General features: G+C 50.4%; 1 protein-coding gene across 3 annotated transcripts in view; it reads left to right on the plus strand.

The window, feature by feature from the left end:
• Positions 1 to 24,492, plus strand: part of MIDEAS (mitotic deacetylase associated SANT domain protein) — a 62,005-nt gene extending 37,513 nt beyond the window's left edge. For 2 of the 3 annotated variants that reach the window (XM_019733442.2, XM_019733441.2), the window contains exons 2-13: positions 4,758 to 6,455; positions 7,627 to 7,926; positions 13,939 to 14,284; positions 16,160 to 16,226; positions 16,702 to 16,844; positions 16,997 to 17,100; positions 17,566 to 17,641; positions 18,305 to 18,393; positions 20,484 to 20,633; positions 21,844 to 22,056; positions 23,593 to 23,789; positions 24,139 to 24,492. In XM_019733442.2, the coding sequence (XP_019589001.2) occupies positions 5,004 to 6,455; positions 7,627 to 7,926; positions 13,939 to 14,284; positions 16,160 to 16,226; positions 16,702 to 16,844; positions 16,997 to 17,100; positions 17,566 to 17,641; positions 18,305 to 18,393; positions 20,484 to 20,633; positions 21,844 to 22,056; positions 23,593 to 23,789; positions 24,139 to 24,310 (3,309 nt within the window). In that variant the 5' untranslated portion in view covers positions 4,758 to 5,003 and the 3' untranslated portion in view covers positions 24,311 to 24,492. The remainder of the gene's footprint in view (positions 1 to 4,757; positions 6,456 to 7,626; positions 7,927 to 13,938; positions 14,285 to 16,159; positions 16,227 to 16,701; positions 16,845 to 16,996; positions 17,101 to 17,565; positions 17,642 to 18,304; positions 18,394 to 20,483; positions 20,634 to 21,843; positions 22,057 to 23,592; positions 23,790 to 24,138) is intronic. The other variant, XM_074327229.1, reaches the window with a different exon arrangement.
• The last annotated feature ends 311 nt before the right edge of the window (positions 24,493 to 24,803 follow it).

A 24,803-nucleotide genomic window follows, 5' to 3' on the forward strand; every position in this document is an offset into this window, starting at 1 on the left:
GAATGAGCATCCCAAGAGGCAGATAAAAGCCAAGTGCCAAGTACAACATTCTGCAGACTCTGCCCATGTACCTGGCTGGCTGCTGGGGACAAAGAAGTAGGCATCTGGGATGCAGTGTGCTGAGTGTGTTGGTGGGAGTTTAGGAAGTATTAGGGGCTCATAGTGAAGCTCCTGGTTCAGCCATGGGGTGAGGGAAGACTTCTCAGAGAAAGCAGTGTCTGAGACCTGAAGGATGAGGAAGGACTTGGCCAGATGACAAGGGTGCGAAGGCTTCCTAGGCACAGGTACTGCTTGGTCCAAGACCTAGAAACAAAGCGGAAACAGCAAGTTGGGGCAGGAACAGCACTGAATGAGGGCTCAAGTGTGGTGTGTTGAAAGAGGTGGCAGGAGCCCCATTCTGCAGGGACTTGTGGGCAGGAGAGGTAGTTTAGGCTCTGTCATAAGATAACCCCTTTGGTGCTCAGGGAACTGGCTGGCCTAGAGATTCGGGGCCTTGTTGGGTGCCATACTTAGGTCCGTTTTACCTTGGGTTGGAGATACATGAGGTCTGATTCCCCCTCTTCCTAGTGCTGGCTTTGTGGTGCTGTGGGTGACCCAAGTTGTGAGAGCAGGAGCTTGGAGCATTAGCTCCCAAGGGGTGAGGGATCCTCCAGTCATTTCTCATCCCCGTGTCAGCTGAGCCTGTGTGCAGCTGCTGGAACCAAGCTGGGTTCCTCCTTCCTGGCCTGTGTAACCTTGACTCACAACAATCTTTTCTCTCAGATGGCCACACTGAATGCCTCAAGCTTTTAAGTGGCCCTGGTCCCCTGAATGGTCATGGCCTAGCCCCATCACCCAGTGATGGGCTCTCCCAGCCAATGTTGGGCATGTGGCAGGGCTGCTGATGGCACATGGGGAGCAGTATGTGTTTGAGTTGCCGTCCCTGGGCGGCATGGTGTCACCATCAGCACAGAACTCCCACAGGCCTTTCCAGCACCTTCCCTCATGTGTTTGTAAAACACATATGTGGGTTCAGCATTATGTTCTTTTCTTGGTACACGTTGCTATCTTCTGTAGAGAGAAAGTACTCTCACCATAGATCCTCCTGAAAGCCTCATAAGTCCCCAGCCACTGATACCAGACTCTTAGCTTGTCTTCTGCACAGGGGTATCCATGGGTCTGGTCACGGACTGGTTGCAGCAGTGAGGCGCCTGGAGGAAGGGGAGAGTGAGTGGAGGCGTGAGAGTCAAACAGATTGATAGAGTGGGTTGCAATGTCTGGGGCCCCATAGTGGCTGTGGGTTTCCTTTTACAGTGTTCCTGCCTCTGTTGTCAAAGGCCCTGAAGCTAGTGCCAGGGGTGAGCTGCCTGCAGGAGTACCTCATTACACCCTCTTCCCCGCAGTCTCGTGGAGTTGGCCCATAGGTCGGCAGCCTTGGGAAGAGATGGCTTCCTTCCATTTCCTCACTGTGAGGAGGGACAGGCTGATTTCCACTGGAGGGAAAGAGGAGCGGGGTTGAGCAGAAGAAACTGGGGAGTCCACGCCCAGAGGGAGTGGCTGAAGTGGCCCATGCAGCCTCAGTCCTTCCTGCAGGTGAACCTCCAACACCCACTGGCCCCTCTGTGGTGAGGCCCCTTTCCTTCCCTCCCTTTCTGTAGGACTGAGGGTCTCAGCCGGATTGGAGGAGAATAGGACAGGTTTGCCTGCCAGCAGTTCAGGCAGGGATAAGGTTCTTCCCAGGGCAAGTGAGGGATATCTGTGTCCAGAAAATCCTTACTCTGAGACAGTGCGGAGGGTGTTATGGGAGGAAGGTGTGCAGAAAACAACCTGGTGTCTTAGTGGCACGTCTTGGGGTTAAGGAGTAAAGGCTTGGTCTTGGAGTCAGACAGACCTAGATTCAAGTCTTGGCTCTGCAGCTTAATTACTGTGTGACCATTGGCAAGTTACTTAGCCCCTCTGAGCTTCATCTAGTTCACCTGTAAAATGGAGATTAAAAATAACAATGCTTTGGCTTTATGCTGCCTTATAAGACTGTTTTGGGAATTAAACACATACAAAGCACTTATGCTCTGCCTGGCACGGGTGCATTATTATGGTTATAATTATTATTATTACTACTAAAAACAACTACCACTACTACTTAGTGCCATGCTGCCTTGGTGTGTCCCCTCCCCTCCTTCCTCCGGGGTTCCCTGGGCATCTCCTACTCCTCTCTCCATCCCCCCAGATAATGACCTTTCTTTTCTGAGGGTCCCATGTCTGTGTGTCCATGCTCTTAGCACTATTAGCCATCCTGTGGAGGTGACAAGGAGGCCTCTGCGGAAGCTTCTGGGGCAATTCAGTGTCCCCAAAATTGCCCCCCTTGATTTCTTCTAAATGATTTGCTGGCCCAGCTTTGGAAATCTCTTCAGCGGCCCTCCGTGATGTGCAGGATAAGTGGTGGGAGGCAGACCAGGAGCTTAGCCCCTCTGGGCCAGACCAACCAGCTGCAAATGAGCCAGCCTGGGGTGGGGGCGTGTGTTAGATGGGCAGGAGCAGCCCTGCCCTAGAGCCCCATTCACAACCTCCACTCCCATCTCCCCTAGCTTAATGTGCAGAGCCTGCTCTCCCCTAGGTCATGAGTGGCCATCCTGTGCCTGGAGCCTAGGCAGCTGGGTACCCTCCAACAGGCGCACACTTGCACGTGCACTAGGACCCATCTACCACGTGGGCCTTCTCTTTCCCCAGCCCCCAAGCCTGTGCTGTGGTTCACAGGGAGACAGGGCTGTGGTGGGGGTGGGGTTAGTGGTATCTGTACTGTTTGGGGTGGGGAGGCAAGAGTGAGTGTGGGTGTCTGAGGGGCTCCCAGCCCCCTGGAGGCACGTGGACTTTCTAGCCTACCATGGGCACCCTCCCCTCCCCTCCCCTCTCCTCCCCACCCCTGGAGCATGTCCTTCCTGCCTCTGTCTTGCTCTGCCTACTGCCTACTCGTACTTCTAGTTCGTTCATGTGACTGGGGAGGCAGAGCCCGATTCCTGTAGCCGGGACAGCCCCATCATGCAGCTTCAGGATGGTTCTCAGGGTTACTATTTTCAACTATGGGCTGGCTTTTGGGTCTCTGCTCTGAATTGGGTTGGCTGTCAGGGAATGAGAGTTTCAAAGCAAGAGAAAGGGGTTTGGTTTCTGTGGCCCTCAGCTCTCTGCTTGTCCAAATCCTCCTCCCCCTGTGCCTGCGCCAGCGGGACTTGGATGCCCTCTTAGCCTCTCTCCATCCTCCAACTTCCATATGTGACTACAAGGGGGTGCAAATGGGGAGAATGTCTCTCTCTCTCTCTCTCTCTCTCTCTCTCTCTCTCTCTCTCTCTCTCTCTCTTCTGGGCTGGGAGCTGAGAAAGGAAATGGAGGAGGAAGTTCCTCCCCTTCTGGGTGCCGGGTGAAAGTGAAAGGTAGGCAGGGGGCCTGAAGTGAGTCACGCAGCTTGGGGAGGGGAAGGGCTGGGGAGCTGTGAGAGGGGAAGGGCTGAGGAGTTGCGGAAGCCTGCACTGAAGCGATAGCACTGCAGCCTCCCTGGGGCCGGGGCATCGCAGGGTGTAGCCGGGGCTTCGTACCAGTGCCTCCCCGGTACCGCCCAGCCCTGGCCCTCCTCTGCTGTCAGCTGGTTTCCTGGCAACTCCTGGGCTGCAGAGTGACCTGCAGCATGTAGGCACTGAGGTCTGAGTTTGGCCTGGACCTGCAGATTTATGCTCCAGGGCTTCCTGAGCTCCCCTCCCCTCTCCTGCAGGCCTGACTGGCTCAGGACCAGAATGTTAGTGTGGGGAAGAGGTGGGTCCTGTAGCTCCCACCCTCACCGACTAATCAGGGAGGAAAATAAAACCCTCTCTGAAGAAAGAAAAAGTCTTTGAAAATACATGCCAGTAATAAAAATATATGTAAGCTATACTGGTCTCGATTCTATGTTCTGTAGCAAGATAAATAGAGCAACCCGTTTTTTGTTTCGTTTTGGTTTTTAATCAAGTTAGAAAACAAACAGAAACACTATGAGTACTTTAGTCACACCATGTCATAGAGAAACTTCTGGACCTAAGTTCTAACAGTCTGTACCCCCTGAGTCTCTAGGTATTCCTTTCTCAGGATGCCAGATCTTTGCAGGGTGGGTGGGGACTGCTAACCAGCTACCCTGCAGGATCCTGCCTCCTTCCAGCCAGGGCTGCGAAACAGGTTCCTGTGCTCATTTGGGGAAGACTGGCAGCCACAGTCCCACCCAGCAGCTCCTCCCAGGGGTGGGGCTAGGGTTGCACACACCCTTCTGGGGCCTCACCTGCCGCATCAGAGTAAAGGACTTGAGGACTTGAGCCTGGCTCTGGGCCCTGGACTCTGCAAGGACTTGGTGGGCTCCTGATCCTGGGGTCACAAAGTTAGGAATGACCCTGTTCACTTTCTGTGTCTGAGATGTGCTTGGAGCATCAGAGGAGGCACTGGTTGAATAAAGCTCCTTCTGGGTCAGGTGGGGAGGCTACTGCCTGGACAAGTGTGAGAGGAACAGGCCTGGTTGCCCAGTGGGCTGAAGCCTGGCTTAGGAGAAAGGAGCCCAACATGGCTTTTGTCACCCCTTTTCCCAGCTTGATCTCAGGGGCTCAGGCTGAATCTCAGCGCCACTTGCCCCGGTGGCAGGTGCCTTTGTGCGATGTACAAATTACACAACCAAATACACCACAGGTTTAGAGGCCCCTCCCTTGTGCTAACATCTGCGGCATCCTGGGAAGCTGTGGCTGACACTATTATTATTCTTCTGTCTGCAGCCTCCAGGGTCCTGTGGAGCATCATGAACTGGGAAGAGCAGACAACCTCAAGAGTGTCTCTGTGAAGAGGAAGGAAGAGCCAGCAGTTCTTTCTCCCTGTGCCTGACCACTTGCCAGCATTTTCCTCTGCCCCTGCTCTGCTGCCACTGGCTCCTGGACGAGGGCGGGGCTTCCAGCAGGACCTTCCCCCAGGGGATGGGCAACTGGTAAAGTAGGTCTCACTACGGGGGCCCAGTTGGCCACACCATGAACCTCCAGGCCCAGCCCAAGGGTCAGAACAAGCGCAAGCGTTGTCTCTTTGGGGACCAGGAAGCAGCTCCCAAGGAGCAGCCCCCACCCCTTCAAGCTCCACAACAGCCTCTGGCCCCTCCACAGTCCACCAGAGTGAAGGAGGAGCCTTACTTTGGGCACGAGGGCCCGACAGGGGCCGCCCCTGCTTCCCAGCCTGTGGAACTACCTAACAGCCTGGCCCTGCTGAACTCTGTGGTGTATGGGTCTGAGAGGACCACGGCGGCCATGTTGTCCCAGCAGGTGGGCTCAGTCAAGTGGCCCAACTCTGTGATGGCTCCAGGGCGGGGCCCGGAGCGCGGAGGGGGTGGGGGCGTCAGTGATAGTGGTTGGCAGCAGCAGCCCGGCCAGCCTCCACCCCACTCAACCTGGAACTGCCACAGCCTACCCCTCTATGGTGGACACAAGGGGAGCCCCCATCCTGGCATGGGGATCTCTACCTACTATAACCCTGAGGCACTGAAACGGGAGAAAGTAGGGGGGCCGCAGCTGGACCGCTACGGAAACTCAGTGCGGCCAATGATGCCACAGAAGGTGCAGCTGGAGGTAGGGCGGTCCCAGGCGCCCCTGAACTCTTTCCATGTGGCCAAGAAGCCCCCGAACCAGACGCTGCCCCTGCAACCCTTCCAGCTGGCGTTTGGCCATCAGGTGAACCGGCAGGTCTTCCGGCAAGGCCCACCGCCCCCCAATCCCGTTGCCGCCTTCCCTGCACAGAAGCAGCAGCAGCCCCAGCAGCAGCCGCAGCAGGCAGCCCTGCCTCAGATGCCGCTCTTTGAGAACTTCTACTCCATGCAGCAGCCACCCTCTCAGCAGCCCCAGGACTTTGGGCTGCAGCCGGCCGGGCCACTGGGACAGTCCCATCTGGCTCACCACAGCATGGCACCCTACCCCTTCCCCCCCAACCCTGATATGAACCCGGAACTGCGCAAGGCCCTCCTGCAGGAGTCAGCCCCGCAGCCTGTGCTACCTCAGGCCCAGATCGCCTTTCCCCGCCGCTCCCGTCGCCTCTCGAAGGAGGGCGTCTTGCCTTCCACCACCCTGGATGGGGCTGGCACCCAACCTGGGCAGGAGCCTGCCACCAACCTTTTCCTACATCACTGGCCCCCGCAGCAGCCACCCCCTGGGCCCCTGGGGCAGCCCCATCCTGAAGCGCTGGGATTCCCGCTGGAGCTGAGGGAGTCGCACTTGCTGTCTGATGGGGAGAGACTGGCACCTAACGGTCGGGAACGGGAGGCTCCCGCCATGGGCAGCGAGGAGGGCATGCGGGCAGTGGGAACGGGGGACTGTGGGCAGGTGCTACGGGGTGGAGTGATCCAGAGCACACGACGGAGACGCCGGGCGTCCCAGGAGGCCAATTTGCTGACCCTGGCCCAGAAGGCAGTGGAGCTGGCCTCACTGCAGACCGCAAAGGTAGGAATGGCGTGGGGCGGGGCCAGATGTGGCCGACGGCGGGGTGAGCGGTGTCTGGGGCCAGGGGAGAGCGACTGACTCCAGGTCCACAAAGGCAGCTTTCTCACGTCATTGAAGGAAATGAAGGAACCCATACATTTCAGGGAGTTCTGAACTCCCTGCATGCAAAGAATCTCTACCTAAGTGCATCGGTACCTGAAGGAAGATGAAGTTTATACACATACAGGGCTGTGTACAGGAAAATGGAATACACCGTGGTGGGTTGGCTTCTTCATTTGAGACGTGAAGGACTGGGAGTCGTGGGAGGTGAAACCATTTCCAGACCTAGTATGCTAAAAGACAAGATTGTGGTAGTCATCACATAGGTGATTGTACTTGTCAAAATGCATGGAAGTCTAATTAAAAATAGGTGCGTTTTGTTGCATGTAAATTATACTCCAATAAGGTTGATTTAAAAGAAAATAACTGGGGAAGAAGAATGATGAGAATGTGATCTTATAGTTTCTATGTTGTACTTACAGTTTTTTATACTTGATCACAAATAATTTATCATCAAACCCTATGACAGGGATGCTGTCATTTATCCTGTTTCATTGCTAAAGAAGCTGAGCCCCAAGTGGGATTTCCCAAGGTCACAAACCTAGCTTAGAAGCCCAGTATCTCACTCCCAAGCTAGTGTTTGCCCCCTCCTTCACTCGAAGTCTCAACCCCCGATACCTACAGGGTTAGACTGACACGTAGGGGGCTGCAGAACTTGACTTCAGCCAGTAGCCAATGGGGAAATAGATACAAAAATCACCCTTACTTGGCCACAGGTCCCTTGCTTACTTTCTTTTGCAGAAATATGTTTTGAATATGTACATAGTATTTCACGTGCCACTCACTGCACGCCAAGCAAAACACATCTGTAAGGCACTTGTGGCTGAGATGGCCACCTGGGGACCTGCTCCAGGCCAGGATCGGGGGCCCCAACAGAAGGGAGGTTATGGAAAGCATGTGGGAATGTGATGGGAGAAAAGGTGGTCAGGGAAAGGCCACGTTGTCAAAGAACATTGGGAATTATCATGGGTGTTTTAGTCCCTGAATCAAATGGGACTAGCGGTCCTAGATCAGCAAATCAAGACTTACCTTCTGAACCTCACTTCCATTCACCCTCCCTTCCCTTCTCCAGGATGCCAATGGCTCTGAGGAGAAGCGGAAAAGTGTATTGGCTTCAACTACCAAGTGTGGGGTGGAGTTTTCTGAGCCTTCCTTAACTGCCAAGCGAGCACGAGAGGACAGCGGGATGGTGCCCCTCATTATCCCGGTGTCTGTACCTGTGCGGACTGTGGACCCAGCTGAGGCGGCCCATGCGGCAGGTGTTGACGAGGACGGGAAGGGTCCTGAACAGAACCCCACTGAACACAAGCCATCGGTCATTGTCACCCGCAGGCGGTCTACCCGTATCCCCGGGACTGATGCCCCAGCCCAGGTATGAGGCTCCCCACGCAAACAGCTCCAGTATCTAGTGCTCCTGGGGGCCTGGGACCTTGTGGGGAAAGGAAACATGACAGTGCAGGAGCCATTCAAGCAACCCGTGGGGATACCATTTGTATTTTCCACACTAAACTCTGGACAAATGCACTTATGGGAGAAAATGAGACAGTTTTATACTTGGAATTGGGACTGTCTAGGAAAATCTGGGATGTGTGACTCATTTCAGGTCAGCACATTTTGATTGGGCCTCTAATATGGGTCAGGCTCTGTGCTTGGCACTGGGACGTAGAGGTGTTTGCTTGTTCTGTCCATACAAACATGTATGTTGAAATCTCCCACTAAGATTGAGGTTTTGTCTATTTCTTCTTTTACTTCTATCAGTATGTGTTACACGTTTTGATGCAGTGTTGTTAATTGCATACTCATTTAGAACTGGATTAGACACTTTATTATTATGAAATGTTTCTTTTTACCTTTAGTAATCATTTTGCCTTTTAAAGTCAACTTTGTCAAAATATTTGGCTTTCTTTTGGTTAGTGTTGGGGCAAGGGCAATGAAATGTGTATTTCTTCCATCTTTTTACTTTCTGCCTTTCTGTATCCTTCTACTTTAGGTGTATCTTTCAAGTGGCATATAATTGGGGCTTATTATCTGTTCTAATAACCTTTGTCTCTTAATTAGAGTATTGATACAGTTTACATTTAATGCAATTACTGATATACTTGAGTTTGAATCTACCATCTACAGTTTGCTTTCTTTTTATCCGATCCTACTTTTCTATGTTCCCTTTTTCCCCCTTTTTTTCTTTTCCTTTGGAGTGATTGGATTTGTAATTCCATTTCTCCTCTTTATTAATTCATTAGTTATTTATTATTCTCTTAGTGATGACCCTGGCAGGCTTTCTTACCTGGATTTCTGTGAGAGAATTAAGTCCTATAGAAAGGGATTTGAGTGACTATTTTCTCAATTCTCTGGAGAATGGTACAAAGCTACTGTGTTTCCCCAAAAATAAGACCCAGCCGGACAATCAGCTGTAGTGCATCTTTTGGAGCAAAAATTAATACAAGACCCAGTATTATATTATATTAATATCATATCATATCATATATTATATAAGACCCGCTCTTATATTATAGTAAAGTAAGACCGGGTCTTATATTAATTTTTGCTCCAAAAGACGCATTAGAGCTGATTGTCCGGCTAGGTCTTGTTTTCGGGGAAACAGGGTAGTACCTACCATTCTAGATGTATAGGAGAGAAGTTAACTCATTACATACAGTGAATGCCTTATGACATTACACTTAATTCTTTGGCTGAGAACGGCTACTAGACCCTTCAGGTATGAGGGACTTATTGAAAACATGTATTCTTGGCTTATTGAAATCTAATATAAGCTAGTATTTTACCTCTTCCCAGACAGTGCAGAGTTCTTACAACACTTTTAACTCCATTTCCCACCAATCTCTAGATTGTAGAATTACTGACGTGTATTTTCATTCTCCATATATTTTTAACATTGACAGGACATTATAGCATTATTGTTTTGTTCAGTTATTCATTTTAGATTTACTCAAATATTTACGTCTTTGTTGCTTTTCATTTCTTCCCATATATCCAGGCTTCCATCTCATATCATTTATATGCAACTTTAAGAACATCCTTAGTATTTCCTTTAGTGTGAATCTGTTAGTGATGAATATTATTACTCTTTGATTGTCTGGAAAGGTTTTTATTTCACCTTCATTTTTCAAGGATAACTTTGCTGGATAGAGAATTCTGTTGGTAGTGGCAAATTTAAAGATATCATTCCATTGTTTTCAGGCTTCCATTGTAGTTACAGTATTAAGAAATCACTATCAGCCATATTGTTGCTTCTCTGAATGTAAGTTGTGTTTTTATCTTGTTGCTTTTAAGATTTTTATTTATTTATTTATTTTTGGTCATTCATTTTCAGCAGTTTTGCTGTGATACCTAACTGTGGTTTCCTTATAGTTATCTGGTTTAGAGTTTGTAGTGCTTCTTGAATATTTCTTCTGCCCTATTTTCTCGCTCTTCTTCTGGGACTACAGTTACACATTTGTTTAGAGCTTTTCACCGTGTCCCCTATTTTGTCTGCCATGCACTTTTATAGATTTTCCATTTTTTTAAAATTTTTTTTTAAAGATTTTATTGGGGAAGGGGAACAGGACTTTATTGGGGAACAGTGTGTACTTCCAGGACTTTTTTCCAAGTCAAGTTGTTGTCCCTTCAATCTTAGTTGTGGAGGGCACAGCTCAGCTCCAGGTCCACTTGCCGTTACTAGTTGCAGGGGGCGCAACCCACCATCCCTTGTGGGAGTCGAACCGGCAACCTTGTGGCTGAGAGGACGTGCTCCAACCAACTGAGCCATCCGGGAGCTCAGCGGCAGCTCAGCTCAAGGTGCCACATTCAATCTTAGTTGCAGGAGGCGGAGCCCACCATCCCTTGTGGGACTCGAGGAATTAAACTGGCAACCTTGTGGTTTAGAGCCCACTGGCCCATGTGGGAATCGAACCGGCAGCCTTCGGAGTTAGGAGCATGGAGCTCTAACCGCCTGAGCCACTGGGCTGGCTCCCATTTTTTTCTTAGTCTGACCTATCTTTCAGTTCACCAATTCTCTCCTTAAATGTGTCTAATGTGTTGTTAAGTCCATTCACTGAGTTCTTTCTTTTAGTTATTTTGTTTTTTAGTTACCAAATTTCCATTTGGTTCATTTTTAGTTTCTAGTTCTTTGATGAGTTTCTTGGCCTTGCCTTTTATTTTATTGCATAACTTAAGCATAGCTTTCTTAAAGTTTATTTCTATTTCTGATAACTCCCTTAATTGGATACTCCTGGGTCTGTTTTATCTGTGATTTCTTACTTTTAAATCACATCTTGTTTTCTTGTATATCTGGTTATTTTTTATTGAATGTCAGACATTACATGTGAAAAAATATTGAGATAATTAAAGACTCTGGATGATGTTCTCCTCTTCCAGAGAGAATTTATCTTTGCATCTGACAGATGGCAAAGAGCACCAACACTTCTGGATTACTTTAATTTAATCAGAGATTAAATTGTGGTAGAGATGATGTGATTTGAAGCTGGGTATTATTCCACGTGAGGACTAGTCTCTATTTCTGATTCACCTTTATTCTGAGGATATAGCCCTTTGGAGTTCCCATCCAAAGTCAGAGAGATTTACCAGGCTCTCCTTCAAACCTGAAACTCCCAAGTTTTATTCTGCTAGCCCCCTGAATTTATTAAAAACTCTGCTCAGTTTCTCAGCTTCTCAGTTGCCTCTTCCAGTAACAGCATCTACTCTAGGGAAAACACAGCTCTAAATACTGCTTCGCCTCTTTGACTTTCCTTCTTTTCTTGGATCTTGGCTGTTTAATTCTTTTCCAACTTATTTACTCTGATACCTTCAGAAATGTGGTTTTTATATTGAGTCCAGATTTTCTAGTTATTTTCAGCTAGAGAGTAGGCCTGCATGCCTGTTCTCTGCAACCGAAAGGGGAGCTCCAAGATTATCATGAGCAGCATAGTCTCCACTCTCTGAGGTCTTATTCTCTGGTTGGGGGAAAGTTTGTGGTAGAGGCTGGAGGCTGGAGGCCTGGGAAGCTTGTCCTGAGGATGGGCAGGAAGGAGCCTGAGCCACTATGCAGCTCAACACACTCATTTCGAAGATGAAGAAATAGGTCCAGAAAAGGCAAGAGACTTAACTAAGGTCAAACAGCCAAATAATGGCAGAACTAGCCCTGGAATTTGGATCTCCTGAATCCCGGTCCATGAGTACTTTCATTTCAGTACAGCAGGCTTTTGGGGGAGATTTATTTTTTGTTTAGTTATTTTTTCTTTATAATACAGAAATTTTCAGTCTTGCACTGAAACCCCAACATTTTACCATCAGAATACGGTCAATCTTCTTTCATTTGTACCTCCACTTCTCCCTGCCACTGGATTTTTTAGTAGCAAATTCCAAACATCACATCATTGCATCCATAAATACTTTGTATTTGGTTTGTATCTGAAGTACATCATACATAAAGTCCTTCCTTCTTTCCTTCCTTCCTTCCTTCCTTCCTTCCTTCCTTCCTTCCTTGCTTCCTTCCTTCCTTGTTTCCTTCCTTCCTTGTTTCCTTCCTTCCTTCCTTCCTTCCTTCCTTCCTTCCTTCCTTCCTTCCTTCCTTCCTTCCCATAATCTCAATACCATTATCACACCTAAAAAAGTCAATATGAAAAATATTATCAAATATTCAGAATAGTTTAAATCCATTTCCCCTATTATAAAATTACAAATCATTATAGCTAGCTGAGTTCATGCTGGATTTCCTGTCGAGCAAGTTTGGGGGCCTTTGACTCTACTGCATTTTTTTTCTTCTGTGTAATCATATTGTTCCCCTAAGGGAGGACAAATGAACAATATCATTTTGTCCTATTCTGCAGAAGAGCAGAGAGGGCACACATGACTAAAAGACGTGCCCAAGGCCTCATGGGGAATCAGGGCCCTCCACTGGAAGGTCTTGTGGGAGTAGGAACTTGGGAAGGGAAAAGCCTGTTATTCCCAGGCCTACTCAGTCAAATGGCCACCCTCACCTGTTGGCAGACTGTGCACCCAAGGAGGTGATCTGAATGTTGCAGACCCCTGCAGGGCTCTATTCCCTTACAGCCCTGCCTTCTATTCTGTATGGAGGCCCATGAGGCATACTAGCAGGAAGAAGTGTAAGCCAGGAGGGCTAATCTTGGACAGCATGAGTGGGCTAGCCTCCGATAGTAGGACTAATGCTACGAGAACAAAAGTTCTTTGAGGGACAGGACTGTCCTGTTAGACATAGGTCCCATGCTCAACTTGGGTCTTATCCTACAGTAGGGACTTCCATCTAATGAGAGCCTGGAGTTTAAGTAGTGATAGCAGCCAGTTTTATTGAGTAACTATTATGTACCAGGGACTGTTTTCAGTGATTTCCACGTATTAATTCATTTAGTCCTCATAGCTAGCCGATTAGGTAGGCATTTATTAATTAGTTCCATGTTAAAAATGATGATGAATAGAGAATTAAGTAATTTATTTTAAGTGGCAAGTAAAGAAGGTAGACACCAGTCCAGGTAATCTAGCTCCAGAGCCTGGGCCCTTACCTACTGTAGTCCCCTGCCCTATAACATACTTTACAGCTGGGGCCTGGAACAATGGCGTGTGGCCCAAATTCAGATGTAAGAATGGTTTTTACATTTTTTTTTGGGGGGGGGAAGGGAAACAGGACTTTATTGGGGAACAGTGTGTACTTCCAGGCCTTTTTTCCAAGTCAAGTTGTTGTCCTTTCAATCTTAGTTGTGGAGGATGCTGTTCAGCTTCAAGTTGTTGTCCTTTCAATCTTAGTTGTGGAGGGCGCAGCTCAGCTCCAGGTCCAGTTGCCGTTGCTAGTTGCAGGGGGCACAGCCCACCATCCCTTGCGGGAGTCGAACCGGCAACCTTGTGGTTGAGAGGATGCGCTCCAACCAACTGAGCCATCCGGGAGCTCAGCAGCAGCTCAGCTCAAGGTGCCCTGTTCAGTTTTAGTTGCAGGGGGCGCTGCCCACTATCCCTGGTGGGACTCGAGGAGTTGAACTGACAACCTTGTGGTTGAGAGCCCAGTGGCCCATGTGGGAATCGAACCGGCAGCCTTCGGAGTTAGGAGCACGGAGCTCTAACTGCCTGAGCCACTAGGCCGGCCTGGTTTTTACATTTTTAAAGGATTGTTTTTAAAATGCAGGGAAGAAGAAAAAACAAACCATGTGTGGTCCAGAAAGCTTAAATTTACTGTTTGGCCCTTGATAGAAAGAGTTTGCTGAGCCCTGCCCTGGAGGAGGCAGTAAGAAGGGCTTTGGTACCAGCTCCCTGTCTCAGGCTGGCCTTGGTGGGTGTGGTGGGCAGAATAAGTTCCGAAGGTGAGATCAGTAAGCAGTGGTCAAGACTCCAGTTTCCAAGGATGGAAGCTGAGCCATCCCGGTTCTGTTTCCTTCTCCAGGCTGAGGATGTGAATATCAAGATGGAGGGGGAAACTTCGGTGCGGAAACCAAAGCAACGGCCCCGGCCTGAGCCCCTGATCATCCCCACCAAGGCGGGCACTTTCATCGCCCCTCCCGTCTACTCCAACATCACCCCCTACCAGAGCCACCTGCGTTCTCCTGTCCGCCTGGCTGACCACCCCGCTGAGCGGAGCTTTGAGCTGCCCCCCTACACACCACCCCCCATCCTCAGCCCTGTGCGGGAAGGCTCTGGCCTCTATTTCAATGCCATCATGTCAACCAGCAGTATCCCAGCCCCTCCTCCCATCACGCCAAAGAGTGCCCATCGTACTCTGCTCCGGTCTAGTGAGTGACCCCCGCCTCAGCTGCCATGGGGGCAGGGAATGTGGGGAGGGAGGGCAGTGGGCAGGGCTGAGACTCAGTTTATGGGGCTGCTGGGGACTGGGCTGGAATACTGTGGGAAAAGAGGCTCTGCTCTGAGAGAGACGAAGTTGTCCTGGTTCCAGAACATGTAGGAGTCGGGGAAGGAGGTGTCAGCCCAGCTGCTTGGTGCAAGTCCCAGTTGCACCCTTTACTATTACATCTCTGTGCAAGTCATTTAAACTCCATATCCCTCAGTTTCTCCAGCATTTAAAAGAGGATATTAGTACTATTTGGTTGATGATGAAATTGCCAATGTTCAACAATTTTTAGATCCACAAATAGCAGTTTTCTATGGTTCAATCTAATATCTGCCTCACAGGGTTGTAGTGAGGTTCAGATGCATTAACACATGTAAAACACTTACCATCATGCCTGGTGTGTCATGTTTGTTCGTAATATGTGCCAGATCCTGTCTCCTGGGTCTCTTAAGCAGTCATTTTGGCAGACACTCTGGCTCACCTGGGTGGTGAATTGCTGAAAAATGTTGCCCACTCCACAAAAGGATCTATTTCCTCTGAAAAATGGGATAATGCTATTTCTTAGGGTGGTGGGAGTAAACACTAGAGGTAGCACAGGGGTGAGGTGGTGCCCTCGCTGGTTTAACCTCTGACCCTGACCTCACCCATGGCTTAGCTCTCTGGTGCCCCCTAGTGTGTGTGAGTGAGAAATGGCTCACCCTGGCTGGAGCCTTCTGCCCTCCCACTTCCACTGGAGGCTTTGAAGCTTCTCTTCCTGCCTGGGTTGTGCAGGAAGAAGTCACTATAAAGACCAGATTTGCAGCAAAGAAGAGGTCTGTCCATGCATGAGTATTTATCGAGCACTTGGGTGTAAAGCCTTGAACTGCGTCCTATGAGAGCTGCATTAATGTATGGGACACCACGGTCTGTTCTAAGGAGAATATGGGGTCATTAGGGAGTTGACATGGAGGCCTAGGAGACAGGAAAGCAGAGGTTCTATGCAGTGTGAGATCAGCTGTCAGTGAGTGAAACAGACCCTAAGCTCTGAAGCCTGCAGAGGCTGCTAGCCTGGATTAGGGAGGAAACTATTCAGGAGAGGGTGGGGCTAGAACTGAGCCTGAACTATGAAGGCGGTGGGAGGGCACACTAGGCAGAGGAAATGAGTGGGGCAAAAGCCTGGAGGTAGGACTGCAGGGAGAGTGAGGAGCCACGCGTAAGAAGTCTGCTAGGAAGTCTGCTAGGATCGAGGGTCCATGCAAGAGGGTGATGGGAGGCAGAGACGGAAAGGGCCCGCTGAGGAGCGCAGGTTTCATCTCACTTTGCAGAGAGGAGCCAGCAGAGATTTTGGTTTTGGAGCAAGGGAGTGCCTTGACCATGTGGGGCATTAAGAAGATTAGCTCAGGTGAAACTGAGGCAGTGAAGCCAGCAAGGAACTGAGAAGATAATTATGCAACAGTGATCCCCTTCCTCACCTCACTCGGGTGCCGAAAGTTTCAGCCTCTTTACTAGAGCAACCACAGTTTAATGTTGGAGTTAATTCCGGAGTGTGGGAGCTCCGGGGTTTTGTGCATAATTTCATTCAATCCTCACATTAACCTTAGGAGATAGGTAGTAAGAACCCCTTTCAGCATGTATTTGGTAGTCACAGTTAGTCGTCATGTCACCATTGCAGGCTATGAAGCCAGCCGGGACTCAGGGTACCTGATTTCCAAGTGTGAACCTCTGTAAGTCACCACTGTGACTCTATAGAGCAGCCACCTAGGGTTGGGGTGTGGGGGTGAGGGGGTGCTTTGCTGAAGGGAGGAGAGTGCCCTTTACCAACCTGCCTTTTGTCCCATAGATAGCGCTGAAGTCACCCCACCTGTCCTGTCTGTGATGGGGGAGGCCACCCCAGTGAGCATTGAGCCGTAAGTGCAGCCCTGCCTCTGACCCATGGTGTGAGGGTGGCCGAGTGGGGTCCAGTGCATTCAGGCCCTGGAAGAAGAAGAGGGTTCTGCGGGACCTGCAGAGGGCTGAGCAGGCCTCTGGGCTTTACTTTCCTCACGCTGCTTCTGTGTGGAAGTCACAAGGAAAGGAAGAGACCAGCTCAGTTTGAATTTGCCTCTGAGGAGAATTAGAAGGGTAGTCTGAGAGACTCCTTCTCTGTCTAAATCTGGAGCTGCTTTTCCCCTTTCCAAACTCTGGGCCTTGTCTTTCTGGCAGTCCCAGGTGCCTCTGGCCAGGCTGTTCTCTCTAAAGCCAGATTCCTTTACACCCAGCTGAGGCCTTGCCTTGCTCAGCCTCTGCCAGCTGCCCCCTGCATCTTTTCCTGTCCCCAGGGAGAAAGTCAGGTTCCCCATCCCACCGGCGAGGCCTCACTCCCGGCCTTTTCCACCCCTGCAGACGGATCAACGTGGGCTCTCGGTTCCAAGCGGAAATCCCCTCAATGAGGGACCGTGCCCTGGCAGCTGCAGACCCTCACAAGGCCGACTTGGTGTGGCAGCCATGGGAGGACCTAGAGAACAGCCGGGAGAAGCAGAGGCAAGGTGAGAGAGGACCCGAGCCTGGAAGTGAGGGTGGGCTACTGGGTAGGTGTGTGGGCTAGGCCTAGGCCCAGCCCCAGCCCTGCCCGGCCCTAAAAGTGATTTCCTCTCCTCTCTCCCCTTGCTCGCTCCCTCACTTGCTCCCTCAAATCCAGTGGAAGACCTGCTGACAGCTGCCTGCTCCAGCATTTTCCCTGGAGCTGGCACCAACCAGGAGCTGGCCTTGCACTGTCTGCACGAGTCCAGGGGCGACATCCTGGTGAGACACTGCCCTTGGTGTTGGAAGGGACCCTCAGGGAGACTGGCGTGGAGCCAGGCCTGCTGGCATGCTGATTTGAGACACACCAGAGGGGCTGACCAAGTTGGGGTTTGTAGGTGCTCCACCCAAGGGAGCCCTAGTTCCAGACTTTGCTGTTCAGGGTCCTCCTATCCACCCCAGTCCCTGATTCTGGGTCAGTGGGTCTCCACCCTCAGAAAGGGCTGTCACTGAGGGCCTTCTCTACCTGTGGCTGCCTGCCTGGGGGGGCCACCTGTTCCCTCTTAAGAGGTCCTGCAGCCTGGTTCCTGAGGAGTCCCATCCCCCATGATCTTGCCGTCCTGCCAAACCTTTTGTACCTTAGCAGCTAAGTGGGGCAAGAGTCAGTGCCCACCTTATCAGAGGCCTGAGAAGTCCCTGTAAGTTTTACCCACAGAACCCCTGACCTTTTCTTCACTTCCCTTTCAGGAAACGCTGAATAAGCTGCTACTGATAACACCCATGAGGCCCCACAACCACCCACTGGCAACTTATCACTACACAGGTGGGCCTGGCTGGGGTGGGCGTAAGGGCCCGGAGCCTCAAGGGGTCTCCAACATCAGTGGGGCCCAGCTTAGTGCTGAGTCACAACTCTAGGTGGGGAGGTAGGGGCAGGATAAGCCAAGAGCCAGAGTGAGGGGCTTCCTGTGCTCTGGAGGGAAAGAGAGAAGGGTGTGGGCAGGTGGGAGCCCTTCCAGGCAAAGCCCAGGGCAAAGTACAAGGGACAGGAACCCAGGGAGTGCCATTCAAGGTGCCTGGAACTTAGATAACCCCTGGAGTGCCATGTCCTGTTCTGGGTCCTGTGCTTTAAGAGGGACATTGACCAAGGGGGCAGAATCATAGCAGCCACTGTTCCTGACCCCTGTCGAGTGGTACATGTCATTGCCTGGCAGAGGACCAGAGGTTTACATGTATTATTTCATTTGGTCCGCACCACACCTGGAGAGGCGGCTTCTATGACTAGTTCCCATTTCACAAGTGAGGGGAATGAGGCTCGGAGGCTAAGCAATGTGACTTGTAAGTGGCAGAAGCAGGATGTGGTTCCAGCTTTCAGATGCGGCAGAGACCGTGGCTGGATGACCTTACACTTGTGTGCTGGTCAGAATCGCCCCCGCAGTGCTCACAATTCTGCCCACCTCACTACCCTGGCTCCCTGTTTGCCCCACAGGCTCCGACCAGTGGAAGATGGCTGAGAGGAAGCTGTTTAACAAGGGCATTGCCATCTACAAGAAGGATTTCTTCTTGGTGCAGAAGCTGGTGAGCTGGGGCTCTGTTTCAGGGGCAAGTGTGGGGCAGGAGCTACCCGCATGATTTGAGGCTCCCTCTGCCAGTGGGGGCCTTCATTCGCTTACCAAGTCCTCTTAAGAAGCAGTTAGGGAAGTGCCACTAAGTAGCGTCAGAGATAATTTTCTAAACAAAACAAGAAGGAAAAGAGATCAGGACTTTCCCCCCTTGGTTCTTAGCCCCTTTTCCTCACCTTACGGTAGTGTGGCCACACTCAGGGGTCTCCATCCAGAGGGAGGCTTGAATCAGACACAGTGATGTCACATGTAAAGTAGTGACGTACGTAAGGGAGAGCAAGAAGACAGACATGAGCCATTCCCTCAGGGGCTGGGGTACATCAAGGCCCACAATCATTATGTAGGAGGAGAGCTCACCCTAAGATGAGAAGAACTGAGAGCCAAAAAGCCACTGTCACTGACCTGGCAGGGGCCTCTGCCCACTTCTTACCAAACCCAGGGCTTCTTTCTAGTATTTCAGGCCCCAGCCTAGTTTTCCTGGATTTATCATGTCCTCTTCCCATGTTCTTCCAGGAGAGTACATTGCTTTGCTAATCTGAGGGCTTGCATCTTTCCACCAGCCCTGTCTTGCAAAATCTGGGCTGTGGGAGTGTGAGCTATGGGGACCACTGAGGGGAAAGGGCTCGTAAGAATGTGCTCTTTCCTCCTGGGATTGTAGATTGTGCCAAGGACACCTCTGGGGACTGGACAGAGTGCTGGTGAATTCTCCTACGAGGGCCTGTTGTGAGGACAGACATTTGCTGGGCTCCTGATTGGGCAGTATTGCCAGGAAGTACATGCCTGTGAAATTCACTGAGGTGCTCCAAATGCCTTAATGAAAAGAACAGGCCATTAGTTATTCAAACAGATGGTCAGAGAAAATTGATAGTAAAAGTGCAAATGGACTCTAATTAATCAATTTGTGATTTGGCCGTTCCTGTGAGATGGAGCACGTCTGTGTCCTCCTCAGGCCCAGAGGACCTTCACTGACCCCTTGGGCTCTGTAGACAGGACCTCCCAGCTCCCACTGCTGCCCAGCAGTTGGCTGAGCAGTCTGGGAGCCTGGAGGAATAAGGAGAGTCAGAGAAAACAGCTTCTGTGTGTGGAAAAGTAGTCCAGAAACTAAACTCAGGAGCCAAACAGATTTGTGAAATGGGAGGACTAGGATTTCAGAGCGTGGGAGACCCTTGGAGGTCATCTAGTTTCACCCCACTCACTATTTACACACGAAGAGACTTGTCTGAGGCCACACAGCTCTTTAGTAGTAGAGTTAGGAACACGACTAGGGCCTCCTGCTTCCTCTTCAGGTTTTCCAGGGCTTTCTTTTTCGTCTCCCTTGAGTTCTTCCCCAACATAGGACAGTTTGACATTTCTCTATCCTCATTTGGCAGTCACTGTTCCCTGGAGAGGAATGAAATTATTTTTCCAAATTGATGAAGGGAGTCTGTGTTGCCAGGTTTATCCTGGCTTTGAATGTGGATGGTATCCAGACTTTTTTCCCCTTTAACTTTTTATTTTGAAAAACTTCAAACTTACAGAAAAAATGGAAAGAAAATAGTATAATGAACACGTGTATACCCCTCACTTAGATTTATCAATTGTTAACATTTGCCACATTTGCTTTCTTCCTGTCTCTATATAAATTTAAACACACACCTAGTCTGTCTCTGTTTTAACTAATCATTAAAAGTAAGTTATAGACACCATGACACTTGACTTAAGTATCTCCTAAAAACAAGGATATTCTCCCACAAAACTACAGTTACTAGTATCACCCAAGAAATTTAAACTGATACAGTAATACTCTACTACGCAATCCATGTTCAAATCTCTCCAGAGGCTCCCTGTTGTCCTTTTTAGCTTAAAAAGAAAAAAAATGCTGAAGCATTGGTTAACTGAATTGGTCAGTGGTTTGTGCAGAGCAGGTGTTGGAGAAATGCTTATATTTTTGGGGTTGACTGGGTTTAGTATTTGCTAAGGTTAAGGGGCTACATGCAGGGACAAGAAAGGCTGGAGTATCCCCAGGCTGAACCAGGAACTCTGACCTCAGTTTTGGCTTCAAACCAGATCCAGACCAAGACTGTGGCCCAGTGTGTGGAGTTCTACTACACCTACAAGAAGCAGGTGAAAATTGGCCGCAATGGGACGCTCACCTTCGGGGATGTGGATGCAAGTGATGAGAAGTCAGCCCAGGAAGAGGTTGAAGTGGATGTTAAGGTAACTCCCTTCCCAGCCTCAGCTGCTGAGAACCTGGGCTAAGTACGGGTCCTGGGCTGAGCTGGGAACCTGAGGCTGAGCCCTGCAGGAGTTCCTGGAGGGCAAAGAGAGGAAGGCAGTGTCCCTAACAGTCCCAAGGAGCTGATGTCCTGGGCACTGGCCCTGGACCTTTGGGTCCCCTCTTTATTGACTAGTGTCATAGTAATAATACATTGTGTTGATGCAGAACTTGGGGGAAATTTCCCACAGTATTTGACCTCACATCACTGTCCCCTCATAGCAGACCTCTAACACTGTTTCCCAAGCTTTAGTCATTCTTGTATCACTTTTATGAATTCTGTTATTTCTGCATCCTACCACATTTCACCATTACTATGTTTGTTATGTCCACCTACCACTTGTGCTGTTACTTAATATTCTTCTTTAAATCAACTCATTTTTTACTCTAAAGGGAAGCTTTATATCACAATCACACACACACACAAACCCAGTATCGCTTGCCATGGAAAGAACTGGTAAAAATAAATATAGTGTATGAAAGCCAAACAATGTTACTAAATTCTAGCTAGATACAATTATCTGCCAAGGCTCTGACTGAGGCCTGACCTCTCTTTAAATCGAGAGAAATATAAAAGACACATTAACACCAACTCAAGACTTTGTCCTTGACATAATCAAGATTGAAAGAGAATTTAAAAGAGAATATTATTTAATTCTGTTTCCATGTATCCACCTAATGTTACAAGTCCACACTTGGTGACATGGTCTAAGACAGGGAGTGATTTGGTGCCTATTTTGCAGATGGGAAGGAGGAGGAGATACAGAGAGCATTACAAAGATAGTTTAGAATTGGAGCTCCAGGCTGCCGGCTGGCTCCACCAGACCACCCTGCCCAAGAATGAGTCTCTTGAACATATCCAAGAGGACAGGTGGCCTGGGGGAAGGGACTGGCACGCTCCTTCCCTGCTCCTGGCTTGATCTGAAGTGCTTAGCCTCATCCTGAGGGCTCCCAGGGCTCAAGCCTCTCTTTTCTTTCCCAGGCAGACTAGCAGAGGGCGAGGTTAGAGTCATAGCACAGGAGGCTACGCTGGGCCAGGCCAGGCAAGCAGGACTAACAGGGGCAAGTGACGCCCTGGCTGGGTCAGAATTGGTGCACTGTGGCTGCCTGACTGATCTCTAGGCTCACTGCCCTTGTTCTTGTCCCCTGTAGACTTCCCAGAAGTTCCCCAGGGTGCCTCCTTCCAGAAGAGAGTCCCCAAGTGAAGAGAGGCTGGAGCCCAAGAGGGAAGTAAAGGAGACCAGGAAGGAGGGGGAGGAGGAAGTGCCAGAGATCCAGGAGAAGGGGGAACAGGAAGAGGGGCGAGAGCGAAGCCGGCGGGCAGCGGCTGTCAAAGCCACACAGACACTACAGGCCAATGAGTCGGTAAGTGTGACCTCCACTGGGGGAGCCCAGGGCCTGGAGGAGGTGTGGAGCTGGGCCTGCGGGTGTGGGGGGAGGGCAGAGCAGGAACGTGGCTGGTCGTCATGATCATAATAGCAGGAAATGTACTGAGCACCTTACGCTGTGAGCTCATTTAATCCTCAGAACCCTATGTAGTGGTTATTGCCATTACTCCTATTTTACAGATGAGGAAATTGAGGCCCAAGGTCAGACAGCTAGTAGGCAGCCTGACTGTAGCGTCTGCTATTAATTTTTACACTCTCCTGCTTCAGTATCTGAGACTCAGGGAGAAACGTCTTTGTGAAAACCCGGAAGTGGGTGTGATACTGGAAGGATTCATGAGTTGTAGCTCAGGCAGGGCTCCCCTAAGAGAGCTGTGTCCCTGATAAGAAGGCCAGAAACTGAGCTGAGACCATGGGAATAACAACAATGGCCCCTCATGCATGTTCTCTGCTAAGTGCTTTCCTGTCCATTATCTCATTACTTCTTCATAATAACCCCAGAAAGTGTTAAGCCCCACTTTGCAGATGGAGGAAACTGGGTTCAGAGACACTAAGTGACTTGCGTGAGCTTCCACCCCAGAACCTCCTGGTGCGGTGCTTGTCCAAGCAGCAAGCACTTGTCCAAGCATCATAGGCCAAGAAGCAAGACATCTGGCCAGAGCTGTTCCTTGTCAGGGAGGGGTCCCCCAAGAGAGGGTAAGGATGGGAAGGGTCTGCTGGGGAACTACTACGAGAGTCTTTTCATTTTGGTGTTGCACGCTTATGCTTGCAGGAAACCCGCACAAACTGCAGGCACACTGCTGTTGGCTCCCGTCTGAGCCTTGACTGTGTTCCTTCTCTTAGAGTTGTGCTCTGTGTATACTCGGTCGAGTACTGCTGACTTTTGGGAACACATTCCTGTAGGGTCCACCCAGTGCCTATACTTATGACTTCTAATGGCCATCTGGGGCTCCCCTAACCCGAGGCCCATGTTTTGCACACCCTGAGCAGCACTTGTCCTGGTCAGCACCAGGTGTCCTCTGCTCTCTGGCACCTACTTGGTGTTTCCCCTGGTGGCTCATGTTGTCATGAGGTAGCTGTCTGCACATCTGTCGCTTCCACTAGACTGCAAGCTTCCTGAGGGCAGGAGCTCCTGTCTGTCCCCTCTGTATCCCCAGCACCTGGCACATCACACAGACTCAAATCTCGTATATGAATAAAGTCACGAATGGACTAAATGACTGAAAACATGAATCCATGTGCGGTTAATTGAGACACCATTGAGGAGTCCTATGGCAGCTAGGGCTATACTACAGGGTTAATGTACCAGCTGTGCAAAGATAGAGCTGGCCAAACATGGACTGTGCTGTGGAAAAGGGACTGAGTGCCGCATCGCTTGCAGGATTCAAGAGGATACTAGGGGAACATTTGGCAGGAGTGTATGACCTGTAGGAGTCCTCTGTTCCCTGAGATTCCAGAATTCAGGATCCCGTCCTTCCCCAAATCTCTCAACTTCTCCTTGTTTGATTCTCTCCAGGCCAATGACATCCTCATCCTCCGAAGCCATGAGTCCAATGCCCCTGGGTCTGCTGGTGGCCAGGCGTCAGAGAAGCCAAGGGAGGGCACAGGGAAGTCGCGAAGGGCACTACCTTTTACAGAGAAGAAGAAAAAAGCAGAGGCATTTAATAAGACCCAAAATCAGGAGAATACTTTTCCTTGTAAAAAATGTGGCAGGTAAGATGGCAGGCCCTGTCACCAAGGGGACCTAGCAGGGTGGCCTCGGTTGGGGGTGGGGTAGACTTCGTTGTGGGGAGAAGGAGGAGGTAGTCCGCGCTTTCGCTTTGCCTTCTGATTGGCTCAGAGGGTTTCTAGGGCAGTGATGTCGCTTGGCAGCTTTTAGAAGAGGGATAATGGCACTGCACAGGAACCCATCCACCCCTAGTTGGAGGGCGGGGGTGAGCCACATGGTGGGCAGCAAGTCAGGAAGGGCCAGGGACCCCCCAACACATGTACATACCTAGCCTGGTGGTCCCAGGTCGGTGGGGACAGACCTCTTACATGAGCCTCTCCTGCCCGGCTGCAGGGTGTTTTACAAGGTGAAGAGCCGCAGTGCGCACATGAAGAGCCACGCAGAACAGGAGAAGAAGGCTGCTGCTCTGAGGCAGAGGGAGAAAGAGGCCGCCGCTGCAGCCGCAGCTGCTGCCTCCCCCCACCAGCCTGCCCTGCGGGAGGAGAGCTCGGGTGAGAGGGGCTGACAAGGAAGGAAGGCTCGGCTGGAAGGCCCAGGACTGGCCCTTCCCCCTGGGGGACTGGCCCTCCCTGCACCAGCCTGCCAAAACGCCTGCAAACACCCTGGAACCTCCAGACAGAGAGGAGGGATCGCGTGGACTTTTCTCTGAAAAACAAATAAGACAATAAAATAAACAGCTCTTTTATTTATAAAGGCCCCAGGAGCAGTGTTAAGGGCTGCAGGATCCAGTTCTCTGTGCATTCGGTCTGTCAGAAGTTCTCCTCTTGCTTTCCTGGAACTATGAGAATCCCTGCTCACTGGGGCTGCCCTCTGGGAGGGGCTCCAGCTGCTGCCACCGCTGCCTCTTACACTGGGACCCCTGCTGCAGTGCAGTCTCTTCCCTTTTTGTTCCCCTGCTCCCCTTGGTCACCATGGAGCACCAAGCACAAGCTCACCTCCCCCCTTTGCAGCGCTATTCCCCCGCTCCAGAGGACCTCAAATGCCCTGCCCCAAGCCCT

The sequence above is a fragment of the Rhinolophus sinicus genome, linkage group LG03 (assembly GCF_036562045.2).
Source record: "Rhinolophus sinicus isolate RSC01 linkage group LG03, ASM3656204v1, whole genome shotgun sequence".
NCBI lineage: Eukaryota > Metazoa > Chordata > Mammalia > Chiroptera > Rhinolophidae > Rhinolophus > Rhinolophus sinicus.